At 42.1% G+C, this 16,100-nt stretch overlaps 4 protein-coding genes across 4 annotated transcripts; 2 read left to right on the top strand and 2 right to left on the bottom strand.

The window, feature by feature from the left end:
- Window positions 1–1,186: 1,186 nt before the first annotated feature.
- On the top strand, window positions 1,187–3,694 carry HO133_007832 (uncharacterized protein; the record flags this gene model as incomplete). Its single annotated transcript, XM_037298702.1, has 3 exons — window positions 1,187–3,076; window positions 3,142–3,388; window positions 3,477–3,694. 3 exons carry the CDS (start codon window positions 1,187–1,189, stop codon window positions 3,692–3,694), a joined length of 2,355 nt encoding a protein of 784 aa, XP_037156038.1.
- Window positions 3,695–4,883: 1,189 nt separating this feature from the next.
- On the top strand, window positions 4,884–5,868 carry HO133_007831 (uncharacterized protein; the record flags this gene model as incomplete). Its single annotated transcript, XM_037298701.1, has 2 exons — window positions 4,884–5,364; window positions 5,423–5,868. The coding sequence occupies 2 exons, from the start codon at window positions 4,884–4,886 to the stop codon at window positions 5,866–5,868; spliced, it is 927 nt and encodes a 308-aa protein (XP_037156037.1).
- Window positions 5,869–6,605: 737 nt separating this feature from the next.
- Window positions 6,606–7,607, bottom strand: HO133_007830 (uncharacterized protein; the record flags this gene model as incomplete). The annotated part of the gene is made up of 2 exons (XM_037298700.1): window positions 6,606–7,159; window positions 7,577–7,607. 2 exons carry the CDS (start codon window positions 7,605–7,607, stop codon window positions 6,606–6,608), a joined length of 585 nt encoding a protein of 194 aa, XP_037156036.1.
- Window positions 7,608–7,938: 331 nt separating this feature from the next.
- HO133_007829 (uncharacterized protein) lies at window positions 7,939–12,059 on the bottom strand (the record flags this gene model as incomplete). Its single annotated transcript, XM_037298699.1, has 6 exons — window positions 7,939–8,303; window positions 8,504–8,855; window positions 8,980–10,525; window positions 10,580–10,668; window positions 10,716–11,598; window positions 11,659–12,059. The coding sequence occupies 6 exons, from the start codon at window positions 12,057–12,059 to the stop codon at window positions 7,939–7,941; spliced, it is 3,636 nt and encodes a 1,211-aa protein (XP_037156035.1).
- Window positions 12,060–16,100: the final 4,041 nt, after the last annotated feature.

Raw genomic sequence — 16,100 nt, 5'->3', positions numbered from 1 at the left:
ACCCCAAGCAATGGCAAATTACCGAATCATATACCCCATATTTGAATGAAATTTGGTGTAGGGGTATGATTCAGTAATTAGGGTATGATTCGGTAAGGATTTATACTTTGAGGGTATGAATTAGTAATTCGCCCTGCACAAATGGCAGGACGGCAGCTTAGGCTTCGACAGACAGCACCAACTTGTACCTCGATCATTGATAAATCTCATTCCTTGTGTCCAGTAAAAGGCAGCTTGGAGTCTGGACGACACTTTTTTTTGGCAAATACATACACACACACACAAAAAAGAATGCAGGCGATATCATCAATGGATGAGGTAAAGAGGTAAGAAAGCTAGGAGCCTAGGAGCGCGGGAAATGATTGGCTGAATGCCGGGCCGATCCTGCGCAACCTTGAATGGAAAACCTTGTCAACTACAACTACTACAATTGCGGGCTTACAGCTCTCATCCGGGGTGAAACGGATACGTTCAGCATATGCTATGAGTTCATCCGGGGTGAAGCGAGCATATGCTGAAGCTTCACCCCTGCCGAGCTGTAACCCGTACAAGGGCGTCCTTGGGCCTTCTGCACACCGTAGTTTGTTGATTATGACCTTACCGAGTCGAGTCAGGAGGCTGAATGCACGCCTCCACTTCAGGCCAACCCTAGTCACAAAGCTCCGGTCCGATTTCGAACAAATCCCTCATTCCAAGGATTGTCGAATCGATGTGTGAAGAAAGTCAACAAGAGGTCTGGCATGGGTGCTAAGAAGAGCAAGTGCGAGTGAGGGAGGGATTGGTCTTCTATTTATTGTCTATCTCGCTGGTTCAAGTTGAAGACAAAGAAGTCCGGTTTCCTGTTCCAATGTAATTGGTTAGCAGTCTTATGGTAGCATTACTAACGTACAAGCCATGCCCGTCTCTGATTTGTCCAATCCTAGGCACTCTGCAAATATGTCGACGCTAAGCCTATTATGATTCTTCCCCACCAGACCAGAAAGACTCGCTTACGTGTCAGGCCAAGCTCGTCACAGCCATCTCCCCGCACTTGTTTGCGGCCACAAAGCTGATCAGTTCATCGTCACCAACTTTCTCATACCCTGTCAAATTCAAATCGAAGGGCACAACTCGATATTCAGTCTCGAAGTAGTTTCTTTTCTACAATCACCCGTCGTGTAAGCTGCAGAAGCTGTTCAGAAGAACAATGGCAGTCCCCGACATAGATATGTCTGCTCTCAAGGTGTTGCGCTCGTCGGAACAACAGAATCTTCTAGATGAGATTGACAGCCTTCGACTTCAGGGCATAAGCGAGTTCGTTTTTCTACCTCAGATCGTCGTCTGTGGGGACCAATCCAGCGGGAAGAGCTCCGTCCTCGAAGCCATTTCCGGTGTTCCGTTCCCACGTAGTGACACACTCTGCACACGTTTCGCCACTGAAGTTATCCTTCGACAAGCGCCTACCACTGAAGCAGTCGTCTCCATCGTACCCAGTCAGGACGCTTCCGAGGCGGATCGCGAAAGGTTGCTAGCTTTCAAGGAAACACTACAGCAACTAGAAGACTTCCCCCACCATATCGAACGAGCAAAGTCAGCAATGGGTATCACGGCGACCGGAAACGCCTTCTCGAAGAATATCCTCAGGGTAGAGATCTCCGGTCAAGAGAAGCCAAAGCTCACCGTTGTTGACCTGCCCGGTCTGATCCACTCCGAAAGCAGGAATCAATCCCCTGCAGACGTTGAACTCATCTCCAATCTGGTTCATTCCTACATGAAAAATCCAAGGAGCGTCATTCTTGCAGTAGTCTCCGCCAAGAACGACTACGCCAACCAGATCGTCCTAAAACGGGCTAAAGAAGTGGATCGTGAAGGGTTGCGAACGCTCGGGCTCATCACAAAGCCTGACACTCTCCCTCCTGGTTCGAATAGCGAGGCTGACTTCATCAATCTCGCCAGTAATGACAATATTCAATTTCGGCTTGGCTGGCATATCGTCAAAAATCGAGACTACCATTCACGCCATTCCTCGGCCGAGGAGCGAGACCGGTCTGAGGTGCAATTCTTCTCGGAGGGCGTCTGGAAAGAATTGCCTCGCGATATGGTCGGCATAGGTCCTCTCAATGTTCGCTTGAGTAAGATACTTCTGGATCAGATCAAGAGATATCTTCCCAGTTTGATGAAGGATATTCAATCGAGCATCGAAGATTGCAAAATGAAGTTGGTCAAGCTTGGAGACGGTCGCAGTACGGCCGAGGAGCAGCGTCAATTTTTGCTCAAGTTGAGTCAATCGTTTCAAGCACTCTGCAGGGCAGCAATCGACGGGAATTATGACGATAAGTTCTTCGGTGATCCATCTTCTGATGAGGAATATTGCAAGCGTCTACGAGCGGTAGTGCAAAACCTCAACCTCGGCTTTTCGGACCTCATGCGCAAGAAAGGTCACCATAGGACAATTGACAGAGAAGTAACCGAGGAAATTGTAGCCCCAACGCATCGTCCGACTTCAACTTCCCATGCTCATCTTCAACCTATTTCGATGAGCCGAGCGGACGCGATCGAATGGGTCCGAAAGCTGCTTATGAGAAGCAGAGGCCGTGAACTACCGGGCTCATTCAATCCATTGTTGGTCAGCGAGTTATTCCGTGATCAATCCAGGCACTGGGAACGGATAGCGCGCGAGCACGTTCAGAACATATGGATAGCGTCGAAAGCGTTCCTCGAGAGGCTTCTCAACACCCTTACCGATGAAGAAACTTTTGGGACGTTGTTCACACACTGGATTGATCCTATCCTCACTGCAAGATTCAAAAAGGCTAACGAAATGCTCGACCGCCTGTTGATCGATCGAGAAAGACATGCCATCACGTATAATCACTATTACACAGAGGTCTTGCAGAGCCTCAGAAAGGAACGTCAGGTAAACGAGCTCGTGGGCAGGATCCAGCATTTCATGGGCTCTTCATCGACCTCTACGCCTGCATACAGGGAATCTTCCGATGTTAGCAGACTAGCTAGGTCACTAGCGACTCAATCCGAAAGTGACATGGACGTATTTGCCTGTTCAGAGTTGCTAGACAGCCTGCGGGCCTTCTACAAAGTGAGTGCCCTTCATCCAAACCACCATCGACTTCCTTCTCGGTCATTTAAGACACCAATGCTAAGACAGAAGTCAAGGTAGCGTTGAAGACCTTTGTCGATAACGTCTCGATCCACGTGGTCGAGGGTCTCCTTACCAGTGACATCTGGTCCGTTTTCTCACCAACCGACGTGGGGCAGATGTCGTCGAGCCTTGTCTCCAAGATCGCGGCTGAGTCGACAGAGTCGCAGGCACTGCGTCAGCAGCTAAATCGAAAGCTTCAGACATTGGAAAGAGGCTTGGAGATCTGCCAGCGACATCGGAGTATTGCAGGTCAGTGTTCACGATTTTTAAGTCATCAAGTTGCCCCTCTGGAACTTGCGCGCTTACCAAGCGATGTAAGGGCACCGTACGTCTTTAGGACCTTCTGGCTCCCACGTGCCAGATGGGGGCGACAACGATAGTGTAATGTCCGGCGACCTTAGCTCGAATCAGTCGTTTCGGTCAGAATACAACCATCCCCAAGAGGTCGGTCTTGAAAAGATTATGCTGTCGACCCGACGTTTGATAACTAATATTTCAGCAGTTCCAATACGACGACAGCAGTCCAGTAATGGAGCGTCCAGTGATGGAGGTTAGTATGAATCCAGTCGCAATTGTCATCTCACAAGTAGGTATGATCCACTGACACATGAGCAGATGCAGTACGAAGACAGCTCGCAAGTGACCCCTCGATCTGTTGAAACCATAGTAGTTCCGACCGTGTTCGGGTCGCCTAGGATATCCCGCAGAATATAATCCGTTTTCAGAGCTGCGCTTTTCATATCGACAAGCTTTGGAGCTGCTGGCAATATTGCGGCTCGTACGTCTTCCATTCTCAGCGGCATGATCGCCAAACTTCCCTGGAAGTCGTGTACATCTTCCGCAACGTCTGATACGATCCAATCGGACTCGGTATCGGAAAATTTGAGATCGTAGCTTCGAAATAAATGAGCTGATGTGGCAACCCAGCTTTTCAGGGTTCTTACAGTTGAGGATAGAGTTGGCGGTGTTCAGTGTCAGCTTTTGAGCATATAGAGACCTCCCTTGGTCTTCTTTCTCCTTCTCCTTAATATTCGATCTCCAACGCGCTCGTTTGCCAACACTCGACGAAGACCCATACACCTTATGAATACTCACAACTGTATCCAAGTCTTCCCAGACCGCGAATGAGTTTCGCAGGACCTTTGTTAGATCCCTAGGTGTAGAGACATCAGAAGCCTCGAGCTGAAAATCTTTAATTCACAAGGAGACCTTGAAGAGTTCCTAACTAAGGGTAGTAGTCCTCGAGATCTTGGGAGACAATTCGGATCTATCCTGGAGCACCAGGAATCCCTGGACATAGGTTGTACAGCGTCCGTTATGTGGCGTCTGGCATGAGTATTTCTACGCAGTAGCCACCAGGCTGACCAGGCTTGCTGTAAGGCCAATGGCATCAGCCAGATCCTAAAAGCTGCGAAAGAATGAGTACGGTGGTTACAACATCACAGTTGACGCAGGTTACAGAAAGAAACTGGAAAAGTGAAAGAAAGACCTTGGAAACCGTTACTGCCTTCGCATCTAAGGTCATGTTGTTTACAGCGTCCATGGCTCAGCTGTGGCTGGGTCTTCGCCCACTAAGTATTTTATTATCCGCCCTTCCCGGGGCCCCGAGCACGCGGAATTAGCGCAATCGTCCCCAAAAGCCCGGCTCAGATCCCCGGCACCTGTGCCGTGATGTCATGCAAAACCCCCACATTTCAACGGTCCTGCGTCTCCCAAATTCCTAACCTCATCGATATCAGAAATCATGGCCGCGTCCACAGGCAAACGCATCGTGTTCACCGGTGGCTCGGGAAAAGCAGGTCGCCACGTTATCCCTTACCTCCTCTCCAAAGGTCACTCCGTTCTCAACCTCGACCTGACCCCGCTCCCTCACCCCACAGTGTACACCCTCAAGACAGACCTCACAGACGCCGGCCAAGTCTTCAATGCCTTCACTTCCAACTTCCACATCAACCACTACGCCAATCCTCGCCATTCAGAGACCGTGCCCGTGGGCCCCATCGATGCGGTCATTCATTTTGCGGCGTATGCGAGGAATATGCTGGTGCCGGATAATGAGTGCTTTAAGGGTAACGTGCTGAGTACATATAATGTGATTGAGGCTGCGTGCAAATTGGGAGTCAAGAAGGTTATTATTGCGAGTAGTGAGACGACTTATGGGGTTTGCTTTACGCAAGGAGACAGTGATTATCATTCCTTTCCTCTGGAGGAGGATTATGACTGCGGTGAGTGTCACCTGCTTCAAGCCAGACGCAATTGGATCGCTGATGACGGATGCTGCAGATCCAATGGACACCTACGCAACGAGCAAGCTCTGCGGCGAGCGCTGCGCCCGAAGTTTCGCGAGGAGATTCCCGGGCACCGACATCTACGCGCTGAGGATAGGGAACGTCATCGAACCGCACGAATACGAGAAGGACTTCCCGGGATACGTCAACAAGCCAGAGACGCGGAAGAGGAACGCGTGGAGCTACGTCGATGCAAGAGATTTGGGTCAGATATGTGATTTATGCGTACAGAAGAACGGGTTGGGCTTCCAGGTCTTCAACGCCACGAACACGACTTCGTCGTTGAAGGTGCCGACGATGCAGTATCTGAAGGAGGCGGAGCCTAATACGCCTATTACGAGGGAGATGGGCGAGTACGAGGGCCCGCTGAGCAATCGGAAGGCGAGAGAGGTGCTGGGGTTCCAGGAGGAACATCCGTGGCATAAGTATGTCAAAGTGTAAATACGGAGATGGTCGATTGAAAGACAGGATGCCAATGTCAGCTTGGGTAGCTCAAAGACTTCACCGCATCTTCATGTTTACCCAAAAGTTTACTAGGTCTCACAGGAAGATAAGTTCGACTTTCTGATATCATGTGGGCTCCAAATTCAAACGTTGAGTGATTCATAGATAGAGTCTGTACTGACCGTCAGATATGTTTGAATTGAACTCCTCCGTTTTTAACAGAAAGATATCAACTGCAGCCGGAACCCTAGCACTTGTGAAACGGACCCGCCATCAGAGCTCCTGACTGCACCTCCACAACCACTTTCTCATGACCGTGAGCATACACGTCGCTTCTCCGCCGTGCTCAACGCGTCGAACCAGTTCGAAGAATCCCTTTACAGTATGCCACGGCTTCCTTGAACGAGAGTGATCTCAAAAGGTCGACCCGAGAGTGCCAATCGTTGATGACTCTTGTTCAAGCCATAGGGGTGCTGCATCGGTCGCGCATCCTTATATTCGGCCCAACTTAAACAACAGTTCGAAGTGTTTCCTAGCCGGCGCCATCTCCGTCTCAGAATATCCTGTGTGGACTCCGCTCCCATATGTGACAATCATCCGCGTTTTCCAGAAATATGGCGCCGACTTCGCGATCGGTAATGATTCGTTGGCACGTTTGGGTCCATGACTGCGTTTTATCCGTTGATCTCGGCATTGGAAAGGGTCGTGCTGCGATAGGTGGGGAATGTCTGGAATCAGTAGAAGTGCTCGCGCGCTTCGGGCTTTTTTCGAATGCTCTGCACGTTTCGATTCGTGCGTTGCTCTGAGCGAGGTCTGCCTTGTGTGAGTATCCCGTGATCATGATCTCCGTCCTGCATCTCATGGATGGTCTCCTCTGCAAATGCGTACCTCTGCTCGTCCGCATGCAGTTCGTGTTTTCTCGTCTCCTCGGCTTCAAGCTCGTTTTCCTGCTGGAGGTAAGGTTGTACGTCATCGGAAGAAGTTGAGCGGTCTGTGTCGATGGCGGCGGCGGCGGCGATTCTTCGCTTCCGAATGGTATGCCAAGCCAAGGTCCCGAGTATGATCAACTGAACAAGCAGTCTTGAACACACAACTTCAATCTTCTCCTTGGGGGTAAGACTCTTTCGAGCCCCACGGGCGGGGATGAGGCCGTGGTACCTCGGCTCGTCGATGACGGCGAAAGCGAAAAAGACGGAGATGATGTCAGATTCACGCTGGGGCCCGTTTCTGTGGGTGTCGCGGCCGTGACTTGGATGAGTGCTGTTGGCACGGCAAGTGGAGTACGGGGCTACAGCTCGTGAACCCTAGAAAATCGACAAGGGACGTCGTGGCATTGTACTGAAGCACACCTCACCATCATCGACAGCCGGTGGACTAGTGAGAGGATATTGGGATGGCAGGGTTATCGGTAGGCCCTGCACCGTAACGCAGTCACCATTGCCACTGGCGGACGTTGGTAGCAATCTGGTACGCTGAGAATACCAGCAATACGTCAGAGTTGGAAACACTGCGAGAGAACGTCAAATAAAACATAACGATGATGGTAAGGTAGTCTCCGGACTGAACCAAACCCTCCATCGTCGACTGTTCGCACGTATAGAATTGTCGTCGTAGATTCGGCCGCGGCGACTGCGCAACCGATCGAACATGGACCGGCTAGACAAGTCAGCCCATGAGAGTATCAAAGAGCCATATTGGGACTTACCGGCTAGATCTTCTAGTGGATCGGTCGACATACTTGATGACGTCTGGCCTGCGCACAGCTCCAAAAGTCAAAAGACGACTTGAACTGCCAAGCGCTATTCAATATACCAACAAACTCAAGATTCTGCGACGGATTTTTACGACAGGGCGAAGCATTGTTTCATGTGCCACTCAATCCTTCAGCTCGTGCAGCAAAGTCGTTGCTGTCGATCATTGGCTGAGAGTAGGTAGTCAAGAGGTTCTGCAGGCTTCAATGGTAACGAGATGGATTGGCTCGCTTACGACTCAATGATGCAAGTGTAAGGCTGTTTGAGGCAACCACATCTATGCCAACTCAGCCCCACTGCTCGAATTCTCTCAGCCTCAAACCTGTTTTTCATCGGGAGGCGTCGCCTCCACGACCGTACCCCGGTTCCTCTTGTGAGATTTCCGCCCAGCCCACACTCTGAAAAAGGTAGCTGCAATCACGACAATTGGGACTGCGATGCCACCAGCAATTGTTTGCCGTATGACATGATCTTGCGGCTTATTATTAGATGTGAAAGGCAAGGTAGTGGTTGATTTTGACACCGCGCTGAACAGGGTGGAAGACGCCGTCGCTGATGAAAGAGACGAGGAGAAGGATGAGAGTGAGGCCAATGATGATGACAATGTTAGTGAGCTTACCGCAGCGTCTGCGGCGTTCATTGAGGCTACCACGGCCGCTGATGCACCTGCTGCTCCGATGGCTGTGCGGAATTTAGCACACATACAGCTAGGGTAGCCGAAACGGTGATTTACAATCGTTCAGAGGATTGTTGGTCGTTGCGGTATTTGCCGCGGCCGCCATTGGTCAGAACGGTGAAGGGTACGTTCTTCAAAGACGATTGGTTCCTAACTACGAGGACACATGTTAAAGCTAGCTAGCTAGGTGCATAGGCTTGGCCACAAGGCACGGCTGGAAAGGCAGCTGCCACCCCCACAGCGGTCTCGCTCGCAGACTTGGAAGCAGCTGCACCACAGCCTGATGGGGTAAAGAATTCATAGATTTCGTCGACGGTAGATGGAAGCTTCGATATCAGCTCCCAGCTTTTCATACTAAGACCTCCGACATGCGCCATGTGAACGTTCGCCTGAGCTTCTTGGTCTCTAATTTCTAATCGAGCAGTGCCTGCGCTTCCCCCTCTTCTCTTGCGAAGCCGGTGTTGAATTTCCCGATGCCCCCGACCCAGCATCCCCGCCTGCTCGATCTGCAACTCCTTCTGAGTTTGCACACCGAGTCCGCGGACCCCTTTCAGGCGCTATCAAACGCTCTCACGTATAGCCAAGTTTTCAAAAATCCGTCTCACAGTTTGAACCAGCAGTGATTGCCCCCCAGGAGACAAACATTTGCGAAGAGCCCCAGACAAGAGCTAGCATCAACACCGCGGCCGCGGACAGAAGAGACCTAGATGGCATTGGGATGCGCTTGTGGCCTTTGATGAAGGCGTATATCAACCAAGCAAGAACTAGTATGTATGACAAGACGTAGATGAATCTCATGAGTAAGGCTTCATAGAACGGCAACGACCAAGTTTTTCTGATATCAAGATAGAGAACCCTGAGACGGTCATGGAGGATCGCTGTTTGAAATGGAGTGAGAACGGTTGCAAGAGCCCTTTCCAACGTCTTTCGAAGTATCGACACAGGTTCGTCTTGCCGTGGGGGAAGTTGAAGAGTGGGTTCGTTGCTGAGTTGAATGTAGTGTTCTAGGTTCGTTGTGCCCTGAAGTTTGAGGCCGAAGGCCCGCTCCGCCGCAACTAAAGTCTCTGCGTCTTCTTCAGCTGTGACGGTCCACCATGAGCCGAAAGACGGACGGCGAGGATGTGAAGCCGACGCGTTAATTCTGGCCAGCTGAATTGCAGACCTGTCAGCTCCATCCAAAGCAGTGACATCTGCCCCATGTTGAATGAGAACATCAGTACAAGATGCCGCACCGTACATTACGGAAAATGTTATCCATGTACATGATTCGAACCAACACCCTTTGCAATCAATAAAATGTGATATTTGAGCGTTGGCATGTGCTCCATTTTGCAGGAGAAGGTCGACCATGAAAGATCTTTTTCCTGAGATAGCAAGAAACATGTAATTGTACCAGTACTCTCTCCAAGGGGCTTGGTTGATAGTTCCTCCTCCGAAACCTTTTCGGTTGAGAAGGATTTCTGGCGCCTTAGGGTGGAGATGGAGCGCCCTACGCGATTTTAAGATACTACACAAAAGGTCTTGGATCGACTCAAATGATGCAGGCCCGGCAGTTCCCACTAGCATTCCAAGAAGTCGCCTGAAAAGTGCATCGGAGAGATGCTCGCTTTCATCCAGGAAGATCTTCAAGGCTAAAGAGCCATTTGCACCGGCTTCAAGGAGCATGCAAACAACTTCTATGTTCTCGGTCGCTGCTGCATTTCCTAGTAAGTTGGTCCTCCAGCTGCCTCCATTGACATCAAACCCAACTGCGATAAAGATTTTCATCATCACAATTGCGCCTGCTCTGCATAACAGTGACAAGAAATGATACGGCTGATCTTGTGATAATGTACGAAAGTGACTTTCGATGGAAGCTGTACCGAAGGTAATTTCAAACAGATTGTCCACAAAAGGTGTTCGACCTAATGAAGCCGTCGTACGGTAGCTAGCCAGTTCTCTCTTCAGCCGATTATGAAAGACTGCGTCTACATGGGCTAAGATGCCTATGAGACGTATCTGTAATGACGAGAAGTCATCTATCAGCCATGGTTCCGATGAGTTGAATAAAAAGTCCGGAAACCAGTCAATACGGCCCAGTGAACTTCGGATAAAGACATGCTCAAAGACTCCTGATTGCGCCGTCAAGAATCTGCCACCATGTTTTAGGTAGCTGTTTACATGGTTCCGTAGAAGGTTTCGCTCGTCGAGTGCCGTCTTCTGCAGGAGCCTCGAGAAGAAAAATTCCCTGAACAATGTTAGGCACTCCATTTTGACTTAATATGCGCCTGAAATCACTTACTGGCGCGGAAGACCGTTTTCCCCCAGAAATTCGAACATCAAAGATAATTGATGATAAGCATGATCAGTGTAGGTTCGCACGCTGGCATGCTAGACGAATTTAGCATGTCATTATTGAAGGCAGACTCGAGACGAACCCAATACCAAGGCATGGGCTGACCAAAGCCATCTAACATGTAATGCGTTGGTTTGGCTAGACCTTCTGCGAACGACGTTCGCACACCCTCAACATCAAGATTTTTGACTGCATTTATAAAACATGAGTTATAGTTGACCGTCAGAGGCTCCAAAGTCGCCCCCCAGCGCCACTGGCTCCCGATCAAATCGCAATTCAGCTTCATACTGTATCTGATCGCGACTCTTGACAGCCACCGTGGTGGCGCAAATTCCACTGCGATTTTTGACTTTGTGCGCACTTGTGGGGTCGAGCGTCTCGAATCCCTAGTTTGTCGAGTCTGAATCAGACGGATCTGCAGCGATCCGATCGGCAAGCGGTGGAATCGATGGTTCCAGAATACTGTAGTCTCTGAAGTGGCAGAATCCAAGGCTTTAGGGCGGGTTGACGGCAAATGTACGCTGTGTTCAACTGTTCCGAAGGTGATGTGATTTCTGAGTATTTGCTGTAAGTGGCCCTGACATTGACTGAGCATAGCATGAGTGGTGTTGTGATCTTTGGAATTGGATGATGATGCGGCGATCAGGCTGGACTGAATGGCTTGAAAGCCTGCTTCATTCATATCGATGGACCTACCCTGTTGCTGGAAGACTTCATCCATCTTCTCAGTATTGAGCTCATCGTATTTGGCATGACCGTCCAAGTGAGCGAGAACAGTCTGATGTCTTACTTCATTCGCCGACTCGGTACCGGTAAGTTGAGACGATACCCTTGATAAGCCATCCTTGAACTCAGCACCCAGTTGACTCGTGGATTGTGAAAGTTGAGAGGAAGCAGTCCGGAAGCCAGTCCTATCTTCGTCGCCAAGTTGGATGATACTTTGGGAGAGTTTATCGAGCTTTCGGCTTTCCAAGCGTAGAATATCAGACTCCGAGTATTCTTCGCAAGAATGATATGTCACTCACCCACAGACCATCGCTTGTATGCTCGTCAAAGTGCCACAATGTGTATCGATCTTCCTCTGATATTGTTCAACCTCCTTCTCACTAAGTATCTGACGAGCTAGCAGCAGCATTTTCGAGCTCTTCAACTTCTTCTTGAGCAGAGGTTCAACTTTAGAGAGGACGGTTTGTAAGCTCTGCACGTCTCGCTCCATCTGTGCGACTGAACTTCCCCACAATTGCTGAAGCGTCTCTTGCGGTGGAGCAGAATTCTGGTGATCTTGCAACTGCGTATTCAGTTCCGTAAGAAGGCTTTCGAAGGTCCGAAGTTGCTCCAAGAGGTCTTCCACATCCTTTGGAGCATTATTCAACTTATCTCGGAGGTCGTAGATCTTCTTGGAGCTCGCGGCAACGAGTCCAACCATGGTGATAATGCAGGCGGTAAACGAGAGGGGGTCCATCGCGAGTCACGGTGACCTGAGGCATCTATGGGTTATTTTTGAGATCAGAAATCTTTGAATCTCTGCCTGTTGAAATTTGATCTAGAATGTGCGGTCGAATCAGTTTTGAGGGAGTGGGAATTGAGAGATAGCAAAAAAGAAGTCGAAGCAACGAAGCAACGAAGCAACGAAGCATTGCAGCCTTGCAGCCTTGCAGCTTGGCAGCTTGGCAATTTGGCAGCTTACAAGGTGCATGCCATGCATGACACATGGCGTAGAGACTGGTCAGCCAGCAAATCATGGTGGCATAAGCAAAGGAAGTGCGGAAATTTTCCGGGTCATAGGGAGGTTTAGCAGTTTTTATCCAAGATTTCACACTTCTCAATTGGGCAATAATAAGGCTATCTAACAATATACGATAGAGGTTAACGTAGTCGATAATCTAATAAGTATAAACTATTTTTACTAAGTATAAAGTATTTTTATAAACTTATTATTACGTTTTTAATTATATTTATTTCGCTATTAAGATTCTATATAATATTTAATATTTAACATATAGAATTTATATCGAGATTATAATTTTCTTATCTAAAAATATTATAATATTTATTATTTAAAGAATTATATTTAATAAGAAGAATAAGATAAAAAGCTTTAAAGTATAATAGAATAATTAAAAGAAGCTTAAATTCTCGAAAAATAAAATATTACTTTAAAGTTATATAATAAAATTATCGATATTATTATTATCTTAAATAAAGATAAAAATAGAATATATAATAGATAGCTAATTAACGCTTTTAAGAATATACGAGTTTAAATCTATAAATTAAATTCATAATCTATTTTTTTAATTAGAGCTATCGAGTAAATTTAATAAGCGAAATTTAATAAGTATATTTAAATTCTTTATCTTTAAATAATTATAAGACTAAATTTTAAATTTCTTAAATTATTAAAATATCTAAGTTACGCTTTATAATTTAAAAAAAGAAAAGATTTTAATAGAAAATAAAAAAGTTATTTTAGATTTATATAATATTCATCGATTTTTTAATTAAAGCTATCGAGCGAACTTTAATAAGCGATATTTAAATTTCTTATCTTTTAATAATTATAAGATTAAAAATTCTTAAAGCGTTAAAAAGTATAAATTATAAAAAAATTAAATAATTTTAATAGAGTAAAAAAATATTATTTTATTTATAAATAACGTATATATTTTTTTTATAATAAGAGAGCTTAAGAGTAAGAGTAGAAGTACTCGAAGCGAATTAATAGACTCGCTTATGTTATTTATTAGATTATAAGCTACGCAGCTAAAGCGAATATTTAATATATTTAGCGAAGTCTTAAATACTTATAAATTCTCTTTCTTCTTCTTTTTTTTTTAATTATTAATTTATTTAATAATTAATCTATCTATTTTATTAATTATATATCTAAATTTTATAATTATATAATTACTATATAGTTTTATTAAAAGAAACTTTACTATCTTATAATTTTAATAACTTTATTTATATAAAATTATTTAATTTAATTATAATAAATAATTTATAAATTAATTCTATTAATTTATAAAGTAGAAACATCTTATTATAATTAATTAATAACGTTTTTAATCTAATAAACGACTTTTATTAAAATACGTCTATTATATAATTAAGTAATTATAATATTAATTCTAATATCGATAGAAATTCTAATAATATTATTAATAAAAATAATAATCGCTAAAGCGTTATATCTAATAACCCTTTATTTATAAATAAAAACTCTTATTTTATAAACTTAATTTAAATTTAACGCTATCGACTTTTAGAGCTTAATATTAAGAAGTAACTAATTATCGAAAAATTTAAATTAATTAAAATATAGAATATATAAGAATATCGTTATAAATATAGCGACGATTACTATTATAATTTAAATTATAAAAAAATAAGTATTATTAAGATATTTAATATTTAATATCTTAATAACTATAGCTTAATAATTATATTTCTTTAAAACTATAATAATTTTATTGCTTTAACGCTTTATATTAATTTTTATATAGACGAAGAAAAGACTTATTAGACTTCTATTCTCTTAATAAATATTAAGAAGTAAATTTAAAGAAATATTAGAGATATAATATTATACGATATCGAGAAATCTATCTAGAAGAAATATTAAAAATAATATTTAAACTAAGTTTATAATTTAATTATTAAATCTTATAATATAGAATACTAATTAGCTAAAATAATTATAAAAAATATATAATTAATAGCTAATTTTAATAACTATCTTATTATACTCTAATTATAATAAGATTATTATATAATTAATTTAGAATATATAAAAGATTTATAAAATAGAGTAATAAAGAAAATTTCTTTAAAAGTTATAAAGAAAATTACTTAATCTATTATCTATACTATATTATTATAATAATATTAAAATATAAAATAAAGACTATAAAAAATAAAAAAAGCTTTCTATTTTAGATAAAACTCGCTTTAATAATAAAATAAGTAATTAAAAAAGTAATAATTAATAATATATTAAGTTTAAGAGATAATATATAAAAAATTAATAAGATTAAAAGAAAAGTTTATTTTTATTAACGTTATAAAATTAAAAGTCTAAGCGAATTAAATTTAAAGATAATAACTCTTATATTAAGTTTAAGACGTCTTTTATTAAAATATAATACTATAATTATAAATAATTAAGATATTATAAGAATTTATCTAAATATTTAAATTATATTATAAATAATAAAATATATAATTATAGATTAAGTAAGAAAAAAGAGATAAAGTCTAATACTTATCGCTATAATATTAAATATATTATTAATTAAATAATAATCTCGCTCTCTATTATTAAGAGATAAAATTATTATATTAAATAAAAAGCGTAAGATAACTATTCTAATAAATATCGATAGCGAGAAAATCTTTATATTATAATCTTTTATTAAAGAAATATAGATTTCTAAATCTAAATATATATTAATAATAATATATATTATTAATAATTATTAAATATTCTTATTATTAGAAACTTAATGATATATATAGTAACTCTATATTATAGTATAAAGAGAATACTATCTATATAGGATTATTATAAGTATAAGTTTTATAGTAAGATAGAAAAGCCGAAAGGCCTTAGCACGCTAAGCCTAATTAGGCTATAATATAAATAAGATTATAAGATTATTAAAATCGTGATATTATCCTTCTCTTTAATTTAAAGCTTCGGCGACGACTACTATATAGTAGATATCGATCTTATAAAAAGTATATCTAGATATATACGAAGTAATATTCTTAGATATATTAACTTAGTATTTTATAACAGATTTAAAATCTTTTTATAAGTCGATATAGCTATTATAGATTAGTAGCGCTAATAGAGAAGACTATTTCGAAGATTTTTTAAATAATAAATAAGGGCTAACGGCCTCGGGGTGATAATAATAGAAATCTACTATTAGATTCGAATATTCTACTATATTTATAAATAATTATTAAAATAGATTTTCCTCGATTTTAGAATCTCTATATCTAATTTTATATATTAGATATTCTCTTTTACTAGTTAAGAAATTATTTTTTTATTTATCTAATTTAAATTAAACTATTTCTTTAATATTATAAATTTCGCTTTCTTTATTAATATCGATAGAAAATAATAAAGACTTAATTTATTCTAATAGTAAGTTATTATTATTAAGATATAATAGCTATAGATAAAAGATAGAGTAAATATTATTTATAAAAATCGAAAATTCTAATTTATAAGCGAAATTATTTAAAGCTTTAGTAATTCTAAATAATTCGAAATTCTTATAATTTAGTAATTTATTAAGATATATAATTTTAATATTTCTTTTATTAAGTATAATTATATCTTCGATTTTAAATTTTAATATAGAAAGTTAATAATAATTAGCTTGTTTTTTCTATAAAGCTTATAATTATTCGAGTTAACTTCTTAGATAATTTCTTATAATATTTATTTTCT

The sequence above is a fragment of the Letharia lupina genome, assembly GCF_014066315.1.
Source record: "Letharia lupina isolate WasteWater1 chromosome Unknown contig_4, whole genome shotgun sequence".
NCBI classification, from domain to species: Eukaryota; Fungi; Ascomycota; class Lecanoromycetes; order Lecanorales; family Parmeliaceae; genus Letharia; species Letharia lupina.
Note: the sequence above shows the minus strand (reverse complement) of the source record. Positions and strands in the feature narration are given on the sequence as shown.